We start from the raw sequence: 21,576 nt of genomic DNA on the forward strand, positions 1-21,576 counted from the left end.
GTCTGCGGATTGGGGAATTGGACCAATCTATCACTGATGTAAGGGGGCCTTATGGTCTGATTGCAATTAACATATGACAGTTGTATAATAGAGTTGCTAATTGCAATCAGTCTGATTGTAATTAGCATATCCACAGTCTGTATGCTATGAGCTGTTGTGGAATCACATATGCTAGCATGCTGTGCCAAAGATTTGCTGTTAGGACCTAATGAAGCTGTTGCATGGCATGCTGATGTGTATCCACAGCAGCTGGACTGCCACAGTGTCCCACCGAGAGAAACTGTGGAACCACACAGGCCAGCATGCCCTGCCAAAGATTTGCTGTTAGGGCTTGCTAAAACTGTTGCAGGGCATGCTGGCATGTGTAGTTCCACAGCAGCTTGACTGCCACACTGTTCCACTGAGAGCTGCGGTATAACCACACTGACCAGCATACCGTGCCAAAGATTTGCTGCTAGGGCCTGCTGAAATTGTTGCAGGTCATGCTGGCATGTGTAGTTCCATAGCAGTTGGACTGCCACAATGTTCCACTAAGGGAAGAGTACTGTATATGTGCAAAGTTATCCTAGCATGTCAGCCATACAGTCATATGTATATGTCCCTAAATGTCACATAATAAAAATCATTGCCACCCCCCTCCCCCGCTTAGTCAACTGTGCACAGAATTACAGCCCACCCGTTATATGCCGCACCATACATTAATTGTCGTAACCGTAATTGTTGTGGTCGCTAATCCCCTTTATAATACTGCCTATATTTTGACTACACGTTACAGTATATGCAGTGATTATATTGTCAATGACGATATTTTGATTTGTATAAAATGTTGATATGCAAAATATAGACATGATTATATTATCAATTTCATCATTTTCATTGCAATAAGCATTACATTCAGACTGATTGCAATTAGCAACTCTTATTATACAACTGTGTCATAGGCTAGTATTCTGACATGACAGGCTCACTGTTTACTGGTCACCATTAGTTATTATTTTAGGTATGTTGACATGATTGTTGACATTTTAACTGTGTCTGTGGGGTCTAGCTACTTATGCTGGGCATACACTGCCAGATAAAATGTCTGTCAGACCGGCAGACATTTTATCTGGCTGCCTGCCAGCCGCAGATGTCGCCGGCATACACTGTGAGAGAAATCTCACAGTGTATAGCCCGACATCCGCGCTCCGCCCCCGGGGGAGGAGACATTTCCCTGTTCCTTCCGTAGGAAGGAACACAGGAAATGTCTGTCTGTCGGCCGTGCTGGGCATACACTGCCCGATGCGGCCGACAGTTTCCCGGGTAAATATCGCATCGGACGGGCATGCTGGACAATCCAGCATGCCCGACCGAGCAATATTTAACCCTCGGTCGCCCGCATACACGCTGCAATTATCGCGGCGATCCGCCGATATCGGGCGGATCGTCCCGATAATTGCAGAGTGTATGGCCAGCATAAGCAGTGTTAGGAGACAGAGTGAAAAGTGATATGGTGCCAGCCAATCAGCTCCCAACTGTCATCTCACAGGCTGTGTTTGAAAAATGACATTAGGGAGCTGATTGACCTTATCACTTTCTTATCACTTTTCACTCTGTCTCCTAACACTGCTTAGTAAATAGACCCCTATATTTTGGTTATCAACCTTATGATTTGTTTATTTTTTAAATGTTAAAATTTTATCTGTGTCTACTTTTTAGTTAGGCACAGTATCTATATTTTAAATGTCAACATTTTGACCCAGTTGACATGTCACCTGTCTATTCAATTTTGTCTGTCTACTACATATAGATTGTAGACATTTAGAGGCTGATTCAGAGCTGTACTGTAACCACACAGTCGCTGCATCTTTGTACGCAGGGGTTGTGCGATATTATGCAAATGTCACAGGCTCACAATTAGGCAGACATCTGAGCAACCCTAAGGTTTTTGAGAATGGCTGCCAGAACTTTGCTGCAGAGGCCAATAAATCTGGCCGTGGCACGCCTAGAAAATGGTGCTGGCATGCCCCCGTTTTGACAAGCGTTCCCCATCATCACGTCCGCCCTGCCTGCAAACGTCTATTTGGATAAAAATCTATATAACGTTCACCTCTGAATCAGCACCATAGTCCATGTCGACATTTTGATTGTCTAAATATTGTACCTGTCGAATTATGGTGTCTATGTTTTGAAAGTGTAAATTTTGACTGTCTATGTAATATACCCAACCTGTGTCGCCCTTGTTTTTAAGGAATTAAACTGGGTGCACACCTATACAATCGTCTGACTGATCATAATATTCACAATCTTTTTCTAATCTGTTGTACACACCAGGGGTTAAAGTGGGGCAGAACTGCGTTCCGTCACTTCTATTTTGAAACAAAACCAGTTCCACCTCCTCCGACCCACCTTAGCCCGGCGCCGCAGGGAGGCTTCATTTGCCGGGCGCCCACTGAGATTTTGTTACCATGGGCGTCCGTCTCCCTCCCCGCAGCGCCAGCCGGAGGCTGGAGATCACACCTGAGCTCCGGCTTCTGGCTCCTGCAGTTCACTATGGGAGAGACGTCTCTCCCATAGTTCAGAGGAGCGGCCAGCTGGGCGGCCGCGGGAGCAGGGCTTAAGGTAAATATTGTTTTTTTTTTTGTAAACGGCTTCATATTGGGGGCATAACTTCTGGGGCCACTACTACTGGGGGCATTACTATTAAAGGCACTACTACTGGGGGCATTTACTTGGGGGCACTACTACTTGGGGCATTACTACAGGGAGCATTACTATTGGCACTACTACAGGGGGCATTACTACAGGGGACACCATTACTGGGTGCACTGAATAAGGGGCACCACTACTGCGGTCACTGAATAAGGGGCACCACTACTGGGGTCGCTGAATAAGGGACACTACCACTGTGGGCACTGCATAAGAGGCACTACCACTACTGTGGGCACTGAATAAGGGGCACTACCACTACTGTTGGCACTGCATAAGGGGCCAGAGCCGTAACTAGACTTTTTGGTGCCCTGTGCCAAAAAAAGCATTGGCGCTCCCCTCATTTTCAAAGGGACATAATGCACCCAAAAAAGGGGAATGGTCTCATGGGGAAGGGCCAAGGAAGAGATAGGAGAGGCCAGGAGATGCTGGGGATGAAATAAGAGGAAGCTACAAGCAAGAATGATAATAAATAGAAATTTGACAGGCCCAAACAGCGCCCCCTGACCTGTGGTGCCCTGTGCGATGGCACCGTCCGAACTACCCTAGCTACGGCCCTGAGGGGCACTACTATTGTGTAACCACGCTCCCACTTTAAGCACTGGTACACACTATCAGATTTTCTGTCCAAGCTGGCTGGTTGGAAGGAAAATATGGTAATGTACGGCTGTAAATGACAATCCACTATTTGCTCCCAAACAGTGGAGAACGGAGCTTAATGCTCAATGTATTTTAAAAAGACAAGTCCTTGCTAAAGGTGCTTGGGACAATCACAGCATAGAGATGTCACAGAGGTACAATCCTTCCTGATGTTCAGATGCCACATGAGCCTTTTATACAGTAAGAGGACACAATACAGCAGGCTGCAATCCTGTCCATATAGTTATACTGTACCTCTAAAACTAGTACACAAATTAGACCACTGCCTCCCAAAATATAAATGCAGCTTACATTTCACAGGAACTGGTCAATTGCATTTCTCCTTTCATACTTCTATCTATCACCCAGAATGAAAGTCTATGAGGTTTAAAGTTAAACAGTAATAGAATTAGCATATAACTTCCTCAATTATTCCTTCTGTACATGTTACACAGAGACTCACAGAAGACCCCCTAGTGTGCATTTCAAAAAAAGTGCTTTAAAAAACATGGCCTTTGCTGATCTCATGATACAGTAATTAACATTAACACTTTATGGGTGGGATGCAGCAAGGTGAGAAATGCAGTCACACCCCCAAAATACGAGTTTGACTGCATTTCATTCTAATATGCCCCAAGTCCCGGAATGCGATGCACTCCGGGGCTTGGTTATGGTAGGTAATGCCATCTTCCTGATGGCTTTACCCATAGAAGTCTATGGGTTTCTTTCCGCAGAGTGCTGTGAGAGAGAATCAAACGGATCCCTCCCAGCAACCCCCGTGGACGCCAGAGGGGCTTCTGGGTCATAGACGCGGAAGTCCCTCCATCGCAAAGAGCCGTTCTTACCGAGACAGCGGTCCTTTGCGGTGATTGTCATGCATACCGGCGTTACCACCGCTGGCATGCATGCGAAGACAGTCATGCATCCCGCCCTATGTGTGAGAATCTCCCAACACAATCTGTCCCAAATGGAAAGACCTTATTAACCAAAATACCTGTGAAATACATTCCTAAAGTGCATTTCTTACTTATATATACACCTATACATGGGGGGGAAGATGATGGTGTGACTGAGAGATAACGCAGGGGGGAGCTGATCGCGTGACTGAGAGACGACGCAGGGGGGAGCTGATCGCGTGACTGAGACGACTCGGGGGAGGTGACTGTGTGTTGAGAGACGACGCAGGGGGGAGATGATGGTGTGGCTGGGAGCTGCAGGGGGAAGGAAGTTATACAGGGGCACGAGTCTGGTTGAACCGCTATTGTATGATGATGGCCTTGTTAATATTCCTACACAAACAGGCATCTCCCGGACGATGTGACCTACAGTACATGAATAGTGAATACTGTCTGAAGACGCTGTCGTCCCAGGGAGGATACATTTCTGCAGAGGTTCCACATTGTGAGAAACCACAGCATAGGTAAGGTGCATATGGAATGTAAAAGAATGTGATAGTAGCCACGCCCCTAGCGGTATGTAATCACGCCCATGTTTCGTCTCGCACGGAAGGTTCGCAAAATATATTTTGCTATATAGTGTGGGGGGGCGGTTGGGGGGGTGCTCCGAAGACCCTAATTACGCCACTGCCCTGGATGAAAGTTTTTACAAATTGAGTCACTGGAACTTAATTAGGGTATAAAGTGTCTTCATTTTCATACCTGCCCACTGTCCCGGAACTGCCGGGAGGCTCCCAAAAATCGGATGGCACTCCCAACAGCGATGAAAAGTGAGCAAGCATACCCCCGGATCCCCCCAGGGATAACACGATTCATGCTGAATCGCGTTATTGTGGCCCCGTCCCCTGCTTTACAATGGCTGTAATCTCAGCATTGTGCAGTGGGGATGGGGCCACAATAGTGCCTTGTAATGCCCCCCAGCCATGGCTGGCTCCATATGCCGAATCACACCCCCGCTTTGCCGACCTGCTGTCCCCTCCGGGAATGTCGGTAAGTATGCTACAAGTCTGTAAGTGCCGTCTTTATCTGCACATTTTGGGGTAGATGTATTATAGCGGAACTGATCGTGCCACTATAAATTTTCGCCTCAGTAAAGAGGAAAAGCAGAAAGCACCAACAATGAGATGTTAGTACCTGCCTAAGTACATAGCACACTGATGCACTGTCTCTCACTCCTGGCTGGCTCCACTGGGAATGTGCGGGATCTCGCAAGCATCTCAAGATCCCGGGTGCAGCTCCTGGAGCCGATAGGCGCCACAGCAGGGACAGTGCTGTCCATGCTGTGGTGATAGGGTAACGTCAGCTGCAGCTGTCGATATCGATAGCTGCAGCTGGAACGGTCTGTGTATCTGACCATTCATACATTGCTCTCTATATCGGCGCCAGCCCTGCAGGGGGCACCTCTCCTCCATTGTTTCCTATTACTAATTGCCCACAGCACCAGGGTCAAACTGGCTTGCCGGGCACAGTGCAGTTGCTTGCCAGCGGCAGGTCTTCAACTGTGTGTGTGGCTGTGTAAATTGTGCAACAGCGTAGCCACCACTGATTCACGGGGAAGGCTACAAGCAGGTGCAGGGTGCTCAGTGCTCCTTGCAGCCACAGGCACTGGCAGGCTCCCTGACCAGCGCGACCCCCCCTCGCATGCGGGGGGCGGAGTCAATATGGTTAGCTCCGCCCCTTTCCCAGTTCCCCGCGAATCGCAGGATAATTTCCACCCCTGATGGCAACTACATTATGGTATGTAATGTATATCAAAATGTGTGTGTGTAACATAAAATGTGCGTGTGTGTGATATATAAAATGTGTGTGTTTCATTATATATTTATTTTTTAGGGGGTCATGTGTTTTAATACTGTCTGTGGTGGTGGGGTGGTATATTAATGTTGTGTGTGGGGGTGTATTAATATTGTGTGTTTGTGGTGTATTCATATTATCTGTGTTAAATGTTGGTCACTGTTGATGGTCTCTGTGTTATATGGCTGTCACTGCGACGTTCTCTACATTACATAATGGGCACTGCGACACTGCATTATATGGAGGGCACTGAGACACTCTACATTACATGGCGGGCACTGCAACACTCTTTGCATTACATGGCGGACACTACAACACTGCAATATATGGTGGGCACTGCGACACTGCATTATGTGTCGGGAACTGTAACGTTCTCTACATTATATGGCGGCCACTGCGACAGTGCATTATATGGGGGTCACTGCTACATACTCTGCATTACATGGAGGGCACTGCAACACTCTGCATTATCTGGCGGGCACTGCGACACTATTATATGGTGGGCACTACAACACTTTTGAAAATATATGGTGGGCTCAAAACGCTCTCTGCATATGGTGAGCACGAATGGTCCCTACATTATATGGTGGTCACTGCTAAAGTACGTCCTCTGAATTGTATGGTGGTTGCTGCGATGTTCTCTGCATTATATAGGGTCACTGTGATACTCTCTGCATTAAATGCCAGGCACTGCTACACTCCCTGCATTATATGCGGGCACTGCGACACACTGCATTAATTGGGGATTGTTGTGACAATCCCTTTATTACATGAAAGGCCCTGCAACACTCTGCATTATCCAGCAGGCACTGCAACACTGCATTATATGGCGGGCACTGCAACACTTTCTAAATTATATGGTGGGCACTGCAATGCTCTCTGCATATGGTGGGCAATGATGGTCTCTAGATTATATGGTAGGAACTGCAATGCTCTCTGCATAATATGGCGGTCACTGATGCTCTGCATGATATGGCGGTCACTACGACATCCTTTGCATTATATGGTTGTTGCTGTGATATTCTCTGCATTTTATGATGGTCACTAAAATGCTCTCCATGTGGTCTAGTGGTCACAAAAATGCATTCAGTGGTGTATGGCTGCCACTAAATTGCTATCAGTATTGATAGTATTGTCTGGAGGTCACTAAAATGCTCCCTGTATAGTCTAGTGTCACTTAAATGCTCTCTGTATTGTCTGACAGTCACAAAGATTGCAGAAGGAATGAGCGATTTTTACTCTACTGCACATGCGTAATTTTCTGAGATATCGCTCTGCGCATGTGTCAAATTAGCAGTCCAAAATCACATGGATGTGCATCAATGAGTAGGCTTCGTTCGCTCATAGCCAGATGATTTTTGCAAACTGCCCATGCTTAAAAGACGCAGTGCGTGTGCGCAAACCAGTCACAGCGATCGGGAGATGATCGCTCTCAGCATACAGCCAGCCCGCTAATTTGAGTGACAGGTCGGGCCGTTTGTGGGTGGTGACAGGGGAAGGACAAAGGAAACGGGCGTGTGGATATGCCAATGCAGGCGTGTCAGTGCTTTTTAACACAATTATATAAAGGCATGCATAATTAAGACGCAGCGTCAGCATATACGTCATACGAGTGAAATAAAGACAGCAGCACTCGCAGTGCTTGCGGTAGCCTAAGGTCTACCTCAAGCACTGCATGCAGGTTCGATGTCTCCCGATGGTATCAATGTTCTCATACACTTCCTGGATATGACGTCTGAAAGTGAGCGTCTAAGTCCAGGCTGGTGGGCGTCTAACTTCAGACTGCAATCGCATGCTAAAACATAAGAGGTGTTTCTAAGCGTTCTAAGCATTTTCATACTTGTTTTTCTTACGGCTGTATGTGAACGCAGCCTAGCGAGCGGGTCTGAATCAGGCCCTGAGTCACATAATATAAGTCATTTTCATAGGGATGTCCAGGGCAATTTAATTTATTTTTACGAAGTTGAAGAGTCGGCATGGGGGGGCGCCAACATCTATCTTGCCTCCGGGTGACTGGCATGAAGTTACGCCACTGATTACAGCGCCGATAATTTACCGCCCAGCCCCAAAATTAGACATGAGGGAGAATCTGTATCAGCGCACCCCTCCTCCGCCATATCGCCCTTTCATACATCTCCCCCTATGTTAGAAATTACAGTGTTTTATGGGAAACTGCCAAAGTAACATTACTGTACATGTGAAGAGAGAATTCTGGAAGAAAAATGCCTAGTTACCATCACACGTCAACCACTAAATTGTATGAGCATTATAGCCCATCTGACTAATAGCTGCACAATTACTTTTCAGATGTTAATATAGATTTAAGAAATAATTTCAGCTAGTTTCTATGGGAACCACTTAATATGCGGCCCACTGTATTGTTAAGGACAAACGCTAAATGGCTTTCAGAACCAAACAATTACAAAGGAAGAGACACATGGATTTACAATAATAAGACTAATGTCACGTATTCAGGTTTGGAAACTAATATATTGAATTGCATCTACACTGCCACGAGCCACCCTGTAAGTTTCCAATAACACCACTGAATGACTATCTAATAGTAAGTGTAGCATAGAAGGATACAATTATTTAAGCAGGTTATTTTATCATTTAAAAAAGCCTTTAGAGGAAAATTTAAGGAAAAACATGTTTTTCTTGGCTTACGAACAAGATGAAACAACAGCAACAAAAAAATATTTTAAATATTCCAAGCAATATATTGTATATGTGTTTTTTTTTTCTTTAAAATTATATATCACTTAAGAGATGATACAAATGCTTATGATCTAGAAAATATTTTTTGGTAACTGTGGATCAGGTGTAAGTACAATCCTATATTGACTTACTGACTCCATTTGTATAGGTCTCTACCACACTGTCCCGTTATTACAGTGTATAAGGATAAGTTTGTTTTGCACAAATAGATTAATTTTCCTTTTTTTTTTGCATACAGTATTTATATAAAAAAATAAACTAGCCCTACAACCTCTAAATCCAGAGCTAAAGTCCTATGAGTGAGAGTAGTAAGTATCGGTGAATAAAATATGAAATTCGAGTATTTCTTCTAAAGGTTTGAACCGTACCGTGTTCGGCATTTAGCGTGTTTTTATAGAGTACATTATGGCCTTTTTTTCCCTTGTTTTCTTTTGAGACATTGATGCATCTTGAGATACCGTGTTGGCACATATCTGTATCATCATCGTGGAAATTAATTTTGCCAAAGCGAAACCTATCATACTATTGGAAAACAAGGGACTTTTCAAGAACAGTAACCCGCACTAGCAGCGTCGCAAGTGTCATTCTATACTTCTATGTGCCTGTGTACGTCTATTGGGACTTGGTGATAACCCATAGTCTGATACTGTGGCTGCTTTACATCTAGAGCGCCATTGCTTATTATATGTAAAAATTGTATGATAGTATGAGGGGAAATTAGGGAGTTGGAGGCCACCTCTGTGTTTCCTTCTATATAATAATTTATGCTTAAAACGAGGCCTTCCTTGTCCACGAGATCCTCTTAGAAGGCCAGGTAAGGAGATCCAATTGAAGTCTGCCCAATAAGGGTGGCGAAATTGGAAGGAAAGATCTCTATGCAATATTACTCCAAGGTACTTTATTTGCTTCAGATGCCACCTAAACTGGGAGATAGATTGTATGTCTCGGAGACTGGTTTGGTCCATGTGAGGTTAAGACCACTGATTTCAATAGGATAACCTTAAAATTAAGAAGGTTGGGGATAGATGTCAGAGGATTAGTCACTATAGCTAGGAGGTAGTGCGCAAAAAGAGCCAGTTTGTGCTCCTTATCTCCAACATTTAACCCCATTATATGATCATTCTGCTGTATGGCTCTCGCCAAAACCTCCATGTATAACACAAATACCAGTGGAGATAAAGTACAGCCTTGACATGTGCCATTGGAGATCAGGACAGGTTCTGCTAGATCCCCGTTAATCCTCACTCGAGCTGAAGGGGTCGAGTAGAGAGCCCGGATTCTCTGGGATGCCACCGGTCCTAGGCCTAGATTGTCGGTAAAGCAACGAGATGGGAGCATGGTTTGACCAGGAAATATGGACTATTGTTGAGGCTATGGCCAGCTGAAGGAACCTATAGGAAAGAAAGAGATAATCAAGTCTAGTATATACCTTATAACGGTGGGAGTAAAAAGAGTAGTCCCTTATCCTGGTGATGGAGTTTGTCTGAATATCTGGGCAATGGGTTAAAAAGGGTCAAAAAAGGGTTTTATCTACCAATTTAAATTGCCCCCAAAGATCAATATATCTTCTGCATCTGTCTGGGCGAGATTAAGTACCCTGTCAAAGAAAGCTGGTTGGGCTGTATTTAGGGCGTATATACTGACAAAGATAAATGCCTGGGCAGATATTTTACAGTTTATTAATAGAGCCCGGCCAGGTATCAAATGGTGGCGTACAGCATCGGTAATAGAGACATGTCAAGTAAACAATATTGCTACCCCTAGTATTTTACTGATAGGGTTGTTAGAAAAATATCCATAAGGGAAGTCTCTATTCCGGAGAGACGGAGCAGTGCTGCTTTCTTTGAAATGCATTTCTTGTAGAAAGACTGTCTGCCCTTTCTGCTTTTAATTCTCACAATGCACGTTATCGTCTCTCAGGAATATTGAGGCCCTACACATTAACAGAGACAATACTCAGAGTAGCCATCAGGTATATAAAAATTGTCCATGAGGCATAGCATACTAAAGCAGTAATTCATAGCTGGCATAAAAAAAGATAAGAGATAAGTGTGGCAAATTAAACCAAAATCTACCACCCAAACCCTGGCACAAGAAAAAGTGTGAAAAGGAGGAAAGAAAAAAGGGGGGAGGGCCACAGGATCCTCATTGTATGTTTTTCATTCATTCCTGAGTGCCGCCGGAACTGAAGTTATATATGTGGCTACAATAGTTCTGTGTTTGTCTTGGAGGGCAACAGGTTAAGATTCATTCTCTCTCTCTCTCTCTCTCTCTCTCTCTCTCTCTCTCTCTCTCTCTCTCTCTCTCTCTCTCTCTCTCTCCCTCTCTCCCTCTCTCCCTCCTCTCTCCTCTCTCTCTCTCTCCCTCTCCCTCTCTCCCTCTCTCCCTCTCTCCCTCTCTCCCTCTCTCCCTCTCTCCCTCTCTCCTCTCTCCCTCTCTCCCTCTCTCCCTCTCTCCCTCTCTCTCTCTCTCTCTCTCTCTCCCTCTCTCTCCCTCTCTCCCTCTCTCCATTTTATATTTATATATACATATTTCTGCCCCTCCAGCCCACGATACCTGGCAGCAGCGGAACAGAGAAGTCTCTTGAAGTACATACTGCCGGGCTGCCCCAGCCTGGGATCGGCGGCATCAGCAGAGTTTACTTAGCAGCTGGAAAATTTTAAATCTCCTCTGCCCACAAACAAGAAAACAAAAACTTCAGCACAAGCTCCCCCCCAAGAACAGCAGCACAGCTTCTCTACAATGGGAGGGAGCTCCCGGAGCTATTCAATTCAGCACGCTGTTTTGTCGGAGAGTGCCGGTTCTCGCGGCCCTCACTCCTTAAACATGGTGTTTAGTCGCGAGAAACGACATTCTCAGAGTAAAATGCATGGCACGATGCTGTTTCCACGGCGCTAAGGGCAGAAAACAGAATCGGGCCAGTAGTTTTGTTGGATTTCTGCTCGCACCCCAGGAGGGATGCAAGAAGAAATCCTTAGTCAGGGTTAACAGCGCACTGAATTGAATAGCTTCGGGAGCATTGAATTGAATCGAGCCCAGTGTGCTTGAGCTAACAGGACTTTGGGGACTCTAAGTTAACTGGAACATAGGACACACTGTTCCTTTATTCACAAGCTCAATACTATTGTGTCCATTCATGCATGCATATACATTTTCTATGTCTATTATTATATTGTCACATATTTATATGTTTTACATTTTATTTAATGCTTTTTACATATTGACCTAGCCGCATGTGAGATTTTATTGAATTTAAGTAGGTAATTCCCACTCGCATACCTCCCAACATGACCCTCTCCAGGAGGGACACAATGCTCTGGTCCTGGATTTCCCTGGTAAGAGATGGGGCTGCAGCACAGTTCAAAATTCAAATAGGGGAGCCACACCAACTGTCATTTCACATGCTGCCACACATCACTGGCTGGTACTCACTGGCAGTTGGTGTGACTCCCCTATTTGAATGTTGGACTGTACTGCAGCCCGACCTCTGGAGCTGCCACCAATCATAAATTACCAGGGAAGTCCAGGATCAGAGCATTGTGTCCCTCCTGGAGCGGTATGCACTCGCAATGTTTTTTCTTCTTTTTTCCTTGGATTTCACTATTGGGAACCTAACACCCTCCCCTCAACAGCTGCTGATTGACAAGCGCCACTCAGGTTATTTATTTTTTCTGTGAGAGAAAGAACCTTAAACTGACATATAATCATCTTCAGCATAAGCCACAAGGTACCAAAGTAATTAAATCCCACAGATGTCCACCACACCAATGAGGAAGAGGTTCTGTCCAGCCATGCTGTGAGGAAGAGGTTCTGTCCAGCCATGCTGGGCCCCAGTATGGCAGCACGGGTAGTACCCGTAACACTCAAAGTACATTTAATGATTAAAAGTGGGCACACGATAGAACATACCCTAGACATATCTCATTTGGGACCTAGAACCGGGCTTAGAAGGTGAAAAGTTGGAAAATGTCCAGGAGGAGGACCATACTCACGTGGACACACGCAAGGAGGGCAATAGATTCGGATCAACGACCAAAGTCCATGGATCAATGATTTTAATGTAATGTAATGTTTTCTTGTATCTGATTCTGTTTCTTGCTCTTACTTTATGTGACAAACGAATACGAGCTCTGTTGCCCAGGGTAGAACATTTTTTATTAAAGCAGAGTAGAGTGTTTCGAAGGATTACATGGTTTCCTGGTTGCCACAGGTTCTTTTTTAATAGTTACATTAGCCAGAAGATTGTCATATTGGTATTCTAACAAATGGATATAATCTTCTAAATGTATTGTTGCTTTTTTGTTTGTTTCCTTAATTCTTGCTTCTCCACATTGATTTGAGAACAGTAGAGTGAGTATGACCTGGGGGCTGTACTCGTGCGATTGTGGAAGTGGTCATGTTGGGAAATGGTCATTTATTAACAAGTGCTTAAAGGTTTTGGGCAATGAGAGACTACATTGGAATGCTGCTATAGAGTCATGTATTATATGTCACTAGGTTAATACCAGACTGTTTTTTCAGTTCTAGAAGGGATGTTTGTATGACAAGGTTGCATTCCCTACTTTAGAGGTATACTTATTTATTATTTTTCAATAATGTTTTTATTGAAATGTTTTAAGAATACAAAAATGCAGCCTATCCGATCAATACTAACTGGATCCTTGTGAATTGGTAAATGAGATTTGAAAATTGTTTCAGCTGCAGCCCATAAAATGGCTTACTCCACTCCTCAGTGATGTCACTGGTTCCAAGTGAATTGGTTGGCAAGTCAGCCCACAAAATGTCAGCCTGCATTGTGATTAGGAGGTTGGTGTAGGTTAAATGTAACCTCATATAAGGATTTATTGAAAGACAACATTGCGATATTACATGCCTCCAAACAATTTTGCACACCAATTACATGCTTTGAAAGCATGAGGAAGGGGGGGAGTAGTTATGAAGGGGATTTGGCTGTGTCACATTGGGGGCATGCCCAGCATTCAATAGGACAGATTGAACTTGAAGTTATTGTATTAAGTGGGATTGGCTCACGTAATTTATTTGTCATACTGTGAATATTGTTGACTGAAATTCGGTAGTAAGAACCCTTAAGCTATGCACATTTTTAGATTTGCTCTCTCAACTCCATTTTCTGAAATCTATTTAATATTCAATATCACCTTTCTTTGATTTAGGAAGTTGGAAACCAGGCCTGTTCATTACAGGAAGCAGGTCTTTAGTTCCTTCCTTGCATTTAATTCTAGGCTTTTCCTTGCTTTGTTCTGCTCAAGCACTGAACAGTCAGCCTGTAACACAAACACTGCAACACCTGTTATTGCTGCAAAACAAAATATTGCAGTGATTCTTAGGGTATGAAAGTAGTACTTAAAGTGAGTGGTACAGCACAGTATGTACTTTAAAGAGGACAGATGAGCAACATTTTCCATTTAGTAATATGCAGTGAACTTTAGATTTGTTAAGCAGTACCTAGGGTATAACCTGTCTTAAAAGAGGTTTAGTGGGAAATTTACTAATGTTGGGTTTAGCGAATACAGCATTTTTTTATTTTTTTCCAGCTATAATTCTGACGGTTTTCAAATTGCCACATTTACTACAGGTCAAACTGATGATAAACTGATGGGGGGGGGGGAGGTGGTTGTGTGAGGTGAGAGTACTGTACTGCATGCTGTCTGAGCTATCTTGCCTGAGAATGTGTTAAAATGCATTCAGTGAGGATAAAGAAAAAACACCTTCCCTTCTGTTGTAGCCCAGTCAGTCACAAATCCCCTAGAGGGAATTGGACCCGTCCCTAGAGATGCTAGGCCCAATGCTAATTAGTGCAGAGCCTCTCCTGATATTCCTGATATCCCTGCCCAATGGGAAATTAAATACAGTTAAAATGTTTACTAAATAACAAATGATACCTAGTACCCCATTTAGTGAATAACTATCTAATAGTGCCCCAGTAAGTGTATACATATCTAATGGTTCCCAAATAAGTGGTTACATGTCTAAGAATGCCCCAACTATTAATTAAATATCTAATAGTGCACCCATTAATGTATTGTGGCAAAGACGGTACTTTGTCACGTTCTCATGTCCAGTACAGAACTCATTCCCCAGGAAAAGGGGCAGATAGGGTTAAGAATCCTGCTGATTACTACAGGAAAGGTTTCACACACTTCACTACATGAGTGCAGTGGCGCTGAGAGGGGGGGAGCGGGTACAGATTACCGGGGCCCGGGCTTCCTGAGGGTCCCGGCGCCACTCCCCCACCCTCACAGCAGCCCAGCACACAGCGTGTGCTGAGCTGCAGTAGAGACTGCTCATGGTTGCTGAGCAGCAGGCACAGCAGTCTCCTATGCCTGTGGGGGGGAGCGATCACACTGATCACACCCCCCCTGGCTTTGAGCAGGGCTGAGGGGGCCCAGAGCGCCCCCTCCCCAGCGCCGCTTCGCGATGCTGCAAATATTTCTTTTTGGGGGGGGGGAAGGGGGCGTGGCCATGTCTCCTGTGATTAGGCCACACCCCCTGTTACCCGGGCCCGCCGCGGCTCTCAGCGGGCCTGCCTGAGTATGATTGATGGATGTGTGTGTGTGAAGGTATAAAGGATTGTGCGATCCAGTGGTCGGGGCTTCCAAAGCTGACTATCAGCCGGATGATAGAGAGGGCTGGTGTGGCATAGATAGTGTTAGGGACCCATCACAGATGTACAAGTGTGATATTAACATTTGCGAAGAGGAATAAAAGCCATCTGACATAACTGAACGGAGTGAAGAGTTCTTTGTAAGCAGATTTCTTAAAGTGTGTGTATATGTGTGTATATATATATATACACAGGTTGAGTCTCCCATATCCAAATATTCCGAAATACGGAATATTTTCAGCATGACTGAGATAATGAAACCTTTGACTTTTGATGGTTTAATGTACTTAAACTTTGTCTAAGGCACAAATTATTAAAAATATTGTATAAAATAACCTTCAGGCTGTGTGTATAAGGTGTATATGAAACATAAATGAATTTCATGTATGTACACAAACTTTTTTTGATGCACAAAATTATAAAAAATATTGTCTAAAATGACCTGCTGGCTGTGTGTATAAGGTGTATATAACACATAAATGCATTCTGTGTGTATATTTGGGTCCCATTTCCAAGACATTTCATTATAATATGCAATTATTCCAAAATACGGAATATTCCGATATCCAAAATACCCCTGGTCCCAAGCATTTTGGATATGGGAGACTCAACCTGTGTATATATATATATATATATAAATAAATAATAGTGCACTCATTAATGAATTATTATCTAATAGTGCCCCATTAGTGTCTTCATATCGGATAGTGACCCATTAGTGGATAAATATCTAATAGTGCCCGCATTAGTGGATAAATATCTAATAGTGTCCCCTTTAGTGTCTACATATCTATATCATATTTTAAGGGTATTTTGATAGGTTTTAGTATCTCCATTTATTGCCATTCTGATGAATTAATATTCTTATTCTGTATTAATTTATTGTAATATTGATGTCTTTCATTACTATTGTATTTGTATTATTGTTGTAATCTCTGTTGCCATCGTAGTTAACTGAGTGTGTAGGATCTGATTGCTAATAGTGCAGTCACTGAGGGTTTTTTAATAGCCGGAGTATAAGGCAAAATGGCTGCCGGAGAAACACTAGAGGTAAAAGACCTCAACAAAATGGCCGCCAATAACTAATAGTTAGGATAAAATGGCCACCAGGGAAATGCTAGAGGTAAATACCTCAACAAAATGGCCACCGATGACCATGCGTATACCCGGTCAGAGGGTGACGCGGTGCCTGGAACTGACGGCGCTGTGACCGTTGGTGGAGTGCGGGATGCCTGGTCACTCTCGGAAGGGGAGCACATGGATGGGGCCTCCGGCGGAAGCCGGAATATGATAATGAGCGGAGATAACTTCTGGTAGTTGGAACGCACTTCCGGGCTACTTCCGGGAGTGCGGAACGCAAACAGCCTGAGCAGAATTTGGGCGGTACACACGCCTACCACTCAGGCCAATTTACTAGGGTATATATAGAGTGCCACGATGAATATGAGATATCCTCCTGATGAAGTCCTTATGATTGTAAATGGACGAAACGCGTTACGTTTGTGACAGGTGATATCCTCTGGTGGCGACATATGTGCTGCTGCAGACTTACAGATAAGCCTTGAATATCTTGTTTTTATGTACTGGCATTTGCTTTTGTTTTATTGTATCCATCAAACCTATTTGTGTAGTATTACACTATGGTATTCTCTCTTTTTATATATATTCTATGATGGAGAATAGATACCGGGCTGTTCACAGGATTTGGGTCCAAGGATCTATAAGGTCATTTATGCTGATATTAAAGTGGTGTATTCCACTTATTAAGGTACACCCCCATTCATATAGAGGTGATCACACTTGGTGGAGGTTACCACGAATCTAAAATACTGCACTAGGAGGCGATCTCTCTCCACCTTTTTGTCTTATAGGATAATGCGCTGTCTGAACAGCAGTATTTGGGAGAAGGCGCTGCCACCCTTGAGACTTGGGGAGTGCATCAACTGATGATCATTTAGACATTGAATTGATTGAACTGAGACTAGGCGCCATTACCATTTTCTTTTAATTGTTTTTTGTTCACCTTGGGTATTTAGGCAGCTGGTATGATTGATACTTTCCCATTCATTATGTTTTCAAGAATAGGGAATAGGAGAAGAATGTACCTTTTTGAAAAAATATTTAATGATGATAATGTGGATCAACCTGGTCTGAGTAAGACTCTTGGTGACCAATTTTGGGATATGGAAAGAGTCCTTGGCAAAGAAATTAGGGCATGGTGGGATATTGCAGGACTGGAACAGTATATTAAAGTGGATAGGACTCCTATTGGGCTCAGGGTTAATAAACAGCTGAGCTTCATTAGTAGAAATTAGGATTTTCTCAAAGAATGGGACTGCATACTCCATGACTGTTCAAAAAGGCTGATGCAACTCATTATAGAAGAGAAAAAGAGAGACCTTGGTAGAAATTGAACAAGAGTTGAAAAAGAAGGAAGTAGAGATGGAAAATCTAAAAACAAGTGAGGAATACAAGATAAACGAGGTTGTTTTAGTTAAAAAATTGGAGAGGATTGAACTAGAAGTCATTAAAACTAAAGAAAATAAATTCTTTAGAGATAAAATGGATTATCAGAATGGGAAAATTAAGAAATGGAATGGCAATATGAATGGGATGTATTCCCATCATAGGGATAAATCCAGACAAAGGGGCTTAGGAGAATGGACCAGGGCACAGTCTAAACCTAATTACACACGAAATAGGGTAGTGACACCAAGAAGAACCAATTTCGAACATAGAAATCGTTATTCTACTTTAAGCAGACCAGGATCCGACATTGATTTGGATTTTTTATCCCCACTAGCCTCCGACCCAAAAGAGAAACCTTTGGGAATGATGGGATGCCAGGAGGAAGTAAAACTGTCCTCACCATTAAAGAGAAGGTACGCAGACGACGGGGAAGGAGGGGGGCACTAAACGAATACAAGTGGATCTTAAGGATAAGGGTATATTTAAACTTTCATCCCATGAGCTCACTGGAGCGGAGATCTCATTATTGAACAAGGGCCTCTCATTCTCCCCTACAACACAGTCTAATGACTTCCAAATGTTCATTGACCTAAATAAATTCATTTCAAAATTAACGCTAAAAAGGCACTTTATAAAAAAAGGCACTTTATAAAAAAGGAGGCAATAGTGAGTAATATGACTACCAGTTCTAAATCCGGTATCAAACTGCCTTCAAAATATTACCCCTTGGAATCAAAGAGTTGTCAAATTGAAATGTTTTATCAATTAGTAAAAAAAGATCTATGTGATGGGAATAATACCCAACAGGGATTAAAAACTAAGCATAATTTGACTAATTTTGAGAAAAATGCTCTAAAAAAATTAAGAGATAATAAGGAGATTGTATTAAAACAGGCAGATAAGGGAGGGGGTCTATTTATCATGAATAGGAAGGATTATGAAATAGAAGGTTTGAGATTGTTGAATGATGCATCCTCATATACTAAATTGGATGGGGATCCAACACTAGGGTTTGTAGAATAACTCAGGTTGATACTTGTAGATGCATTAAGACAAGAGATTTTAACTAAAGATGAATTTCAATACCTGGTGAGGAACGCTCCAGTGATACCCATATTTTATTTTCTCCCTAAAATACATAAAGGTTTAAAAAATCCTCCCGAGAGACCAATAGTGGCAGGAATAGATTCCCTCACGGCACATATTTCTGAGTATGTGGAAATCTTCTTTAGTAAATATGTTTATAAATTTAAGTCATATACTCAGGATACCACGACTATATTACAACTAGTAGAAAATTTTGTTTGGGATGAGGATTATCACTGGGTAACCATCGATGTCCAATCATTATATACATCCATTGACCATGCTAGAGGTATTGAGTTATGTAAAGAATTTCTTGTAGTAGACTCGGAATTAAGTGAACCATGTAAAAATTTTATATGTATTTTAATACATTTTATATTGAAACATAACTATTTAAAATTTTTGAATTACTTTTATTTGCAAGTCTGTGGAACAGCGATGGGGACCATTTTCGCGCCAAGCTTCGCTAATCTGCATATGGAAATCTGGGAAAATGTTTTTATTTATGGAGACACTGGTTTTAAGGAACATATTATTTTATAACAGCGTTATATTGATGACATCCTGATTGTATGGAAAGGAAGTAGACAAAAATTTGAGGAATTCATGGTATTTATTGGTGCAAATACATATAATTTGTCTTTCACATTTAAATTTGATGATTATCAAACAGAGTATTTAGATTTGATATTGTTGAACACTGAGACTGGAGTTAACACAGAGTTTTGTGAAATCAGTTGACACCAATTCATATGTACACTTTAATAGTGGCCATGCTCTCAATTGGAAAACTAATAACCCATTTTCACAGTTTTGCAGAGTAAAGCATAATTGCAGTGCACAGGATCAATGTGAAGAGCAACTTAAAGAATACTTAGATAGATTTAGGGATAGGGGTTACCCTGAGGGTATCTTAAGGGAATCTATAAATAGGACAAATAACCCCAATAGGTCTGATCTTTTGAGATATAAAGAGAAAGTGTGTGACAAAGAGAATGAAATTTTATTTATTACCCCATTTAATAAGGATGAAAAAAGGATACGGAATACCTTGATGAAACATTGGGGGATATTGAAGATGGACGGGATTCTGGATAGTATCCTACCAGACAAACCGAGAGTGGTTTTTAAAAAAGCGAGAAATTTTTAAAAACCAGTTGAAAGCAAAGTCAACAGGAAATATGAATACATGGGAAAGTCAACGCAAGGGCTTTTTTAAATGCGGGCATTGCAATGTCTGTAAGTTCACACGCCCTAGCTCTAAGTCATTTATGAATTTCGATGATTCAAAAAGCTTTCCGATAAGAGAATATATGAATTGTTTAACCACATGGGTAATCTATATCCTGGAGTGTCCCTGTGAGCTGAAGTACGTCGGTAAAACAAAAAGACCTTTTAAAATGCGAATACAGGAACTTGTGCGCAGCATTAAAAATAAACAGGTTAACCACAGTGTTCCCAGACATTTTAAATATGGTTCATAATTCCGAGGTGGGAGGTTTTAAGTTTAAAGCCATAGAACATGTGGCAATGGGTAAGCGAGGTGGAGATATAGAGAATCAATTATCCAAAAGAGAGATGTTTGGATATATACACTTAATACTCTAGTCCCCAATGGGTTAAATGATAATTATGAAATTGCTCCTTTTTTAGTATGAGGGTTTTATGCTGTTTATAATATGCTATTTTATATGATGGTCATTATACTTTTAATATTTACATGTTGAATTATGCTCTTTTAGTTATTATTAATTTTTTAAGGGTATTTTATTGGTAGGTTTTAGTATCTCCATTTATTGCCATTCTGATGAGTTAATATTCTTATTCTGTATTAATTTATTGTAATATTGATGTCTTTCATTACTATTGTATTTGTATTATTGTTGTAATCTCTGTTGCCATCGTAGTTAACTGAGTGTGTAGGATCTGATTGCTAATAGTGCAGTCACTGAGGGTTTTTTAATACCCGGAGTATATGGCAAAATGGCTGCCGGAGAAACATTAGAGGTAAAAGACCTCAATAAAATGGCCGCCAATAACTATTAGTTAGGATATATGGCAAAATGGCCACCAGGGAAATGCTAGAAGTAAATACCTCAAAAAATGGTCGCCGATGACCATGCGTATACCCGGTCAGAGGGTGATGCGGTGCCTGGAACTGACGGCGCTGTGACCGTTGGTGGAGTGCGGGATGCCTGGTCACTCTCGGAAGGGGAGCGTATGGACAGGGGCCTCTGGCGGAAGCCGGAATATGATAATGAGCGGAGATAACTTCCGGTAGTTGGAATGCACTTCCGGGTTACTTCGGGTGTGCGTAACGCAAACAGCGTAGGCAGAATTTGGGCTGTACACGCCTACTACTCATGCCAATTTACTAGGGTATATATAGAGTGTCAAGATGAATATGAGATATCCTCCTGATGAAGTCCTTATGATTGTAAATGGACGAAACGCGTTACGTTTGTGACAGGTGACATCCTCTGGTGGCGACATATGTGCTGCTGCAGACTTACAGATAAGCCTTGAATATCTTGTTTTTATGTACTGGCATTTGCTTTTGTCTTACTGTGTCCATTAAACCTATTTGTATAGTATTACACT

At 42.6% G+C, this 21,576-nt stretch overlaps 1 protein-coding gene across 3 annotated transcripts in view; it reads left to right on the forward strand.

Annotated features, from left to right (window-relative positions):
* MRTFB (myocardin related transcription factor B) overlaps nt 1–21,576 on the forward strand; it is a 450,704-nt gene that overhangs the window by 139,554 nt on the left and 289,574 nt on the right. For 2 of the 3 annotated variants that reach the window (XM_088474235.1, XM_088474234.1), the window contains one exon: nt 18,224–18,302. The exons of the other annotated variant lie outside the window; for it this stretch is intronic. In XM_088474235.1, the coding sequence (XP_088330361.1) occupies nt 18,253–18,302 (50 nt within the window). In that variant the 5' untranslated portion in view covers nt 18,224–18,252. The remainder of the gene's footprint in view (nt 1–18,223; nt 18,303–21,576) is intronic. 3 annotated transcript variants of the gene reach the window in all.

This window comes from Taudactylus pleione, unplaced genomic scaffold (genome assembly GCF_031769625.1).
Source record: "Taudactylus pleione unplaced genomic scaffold, aTauple2 ptg000149l, whole genome shotgun sequence".
Lineage (NCBI taxonomy): Eukaryota > Metazoa > Chordata > Amphibia > Anura > Myobatrachidae > Taudactylus > Taudactylus pleione.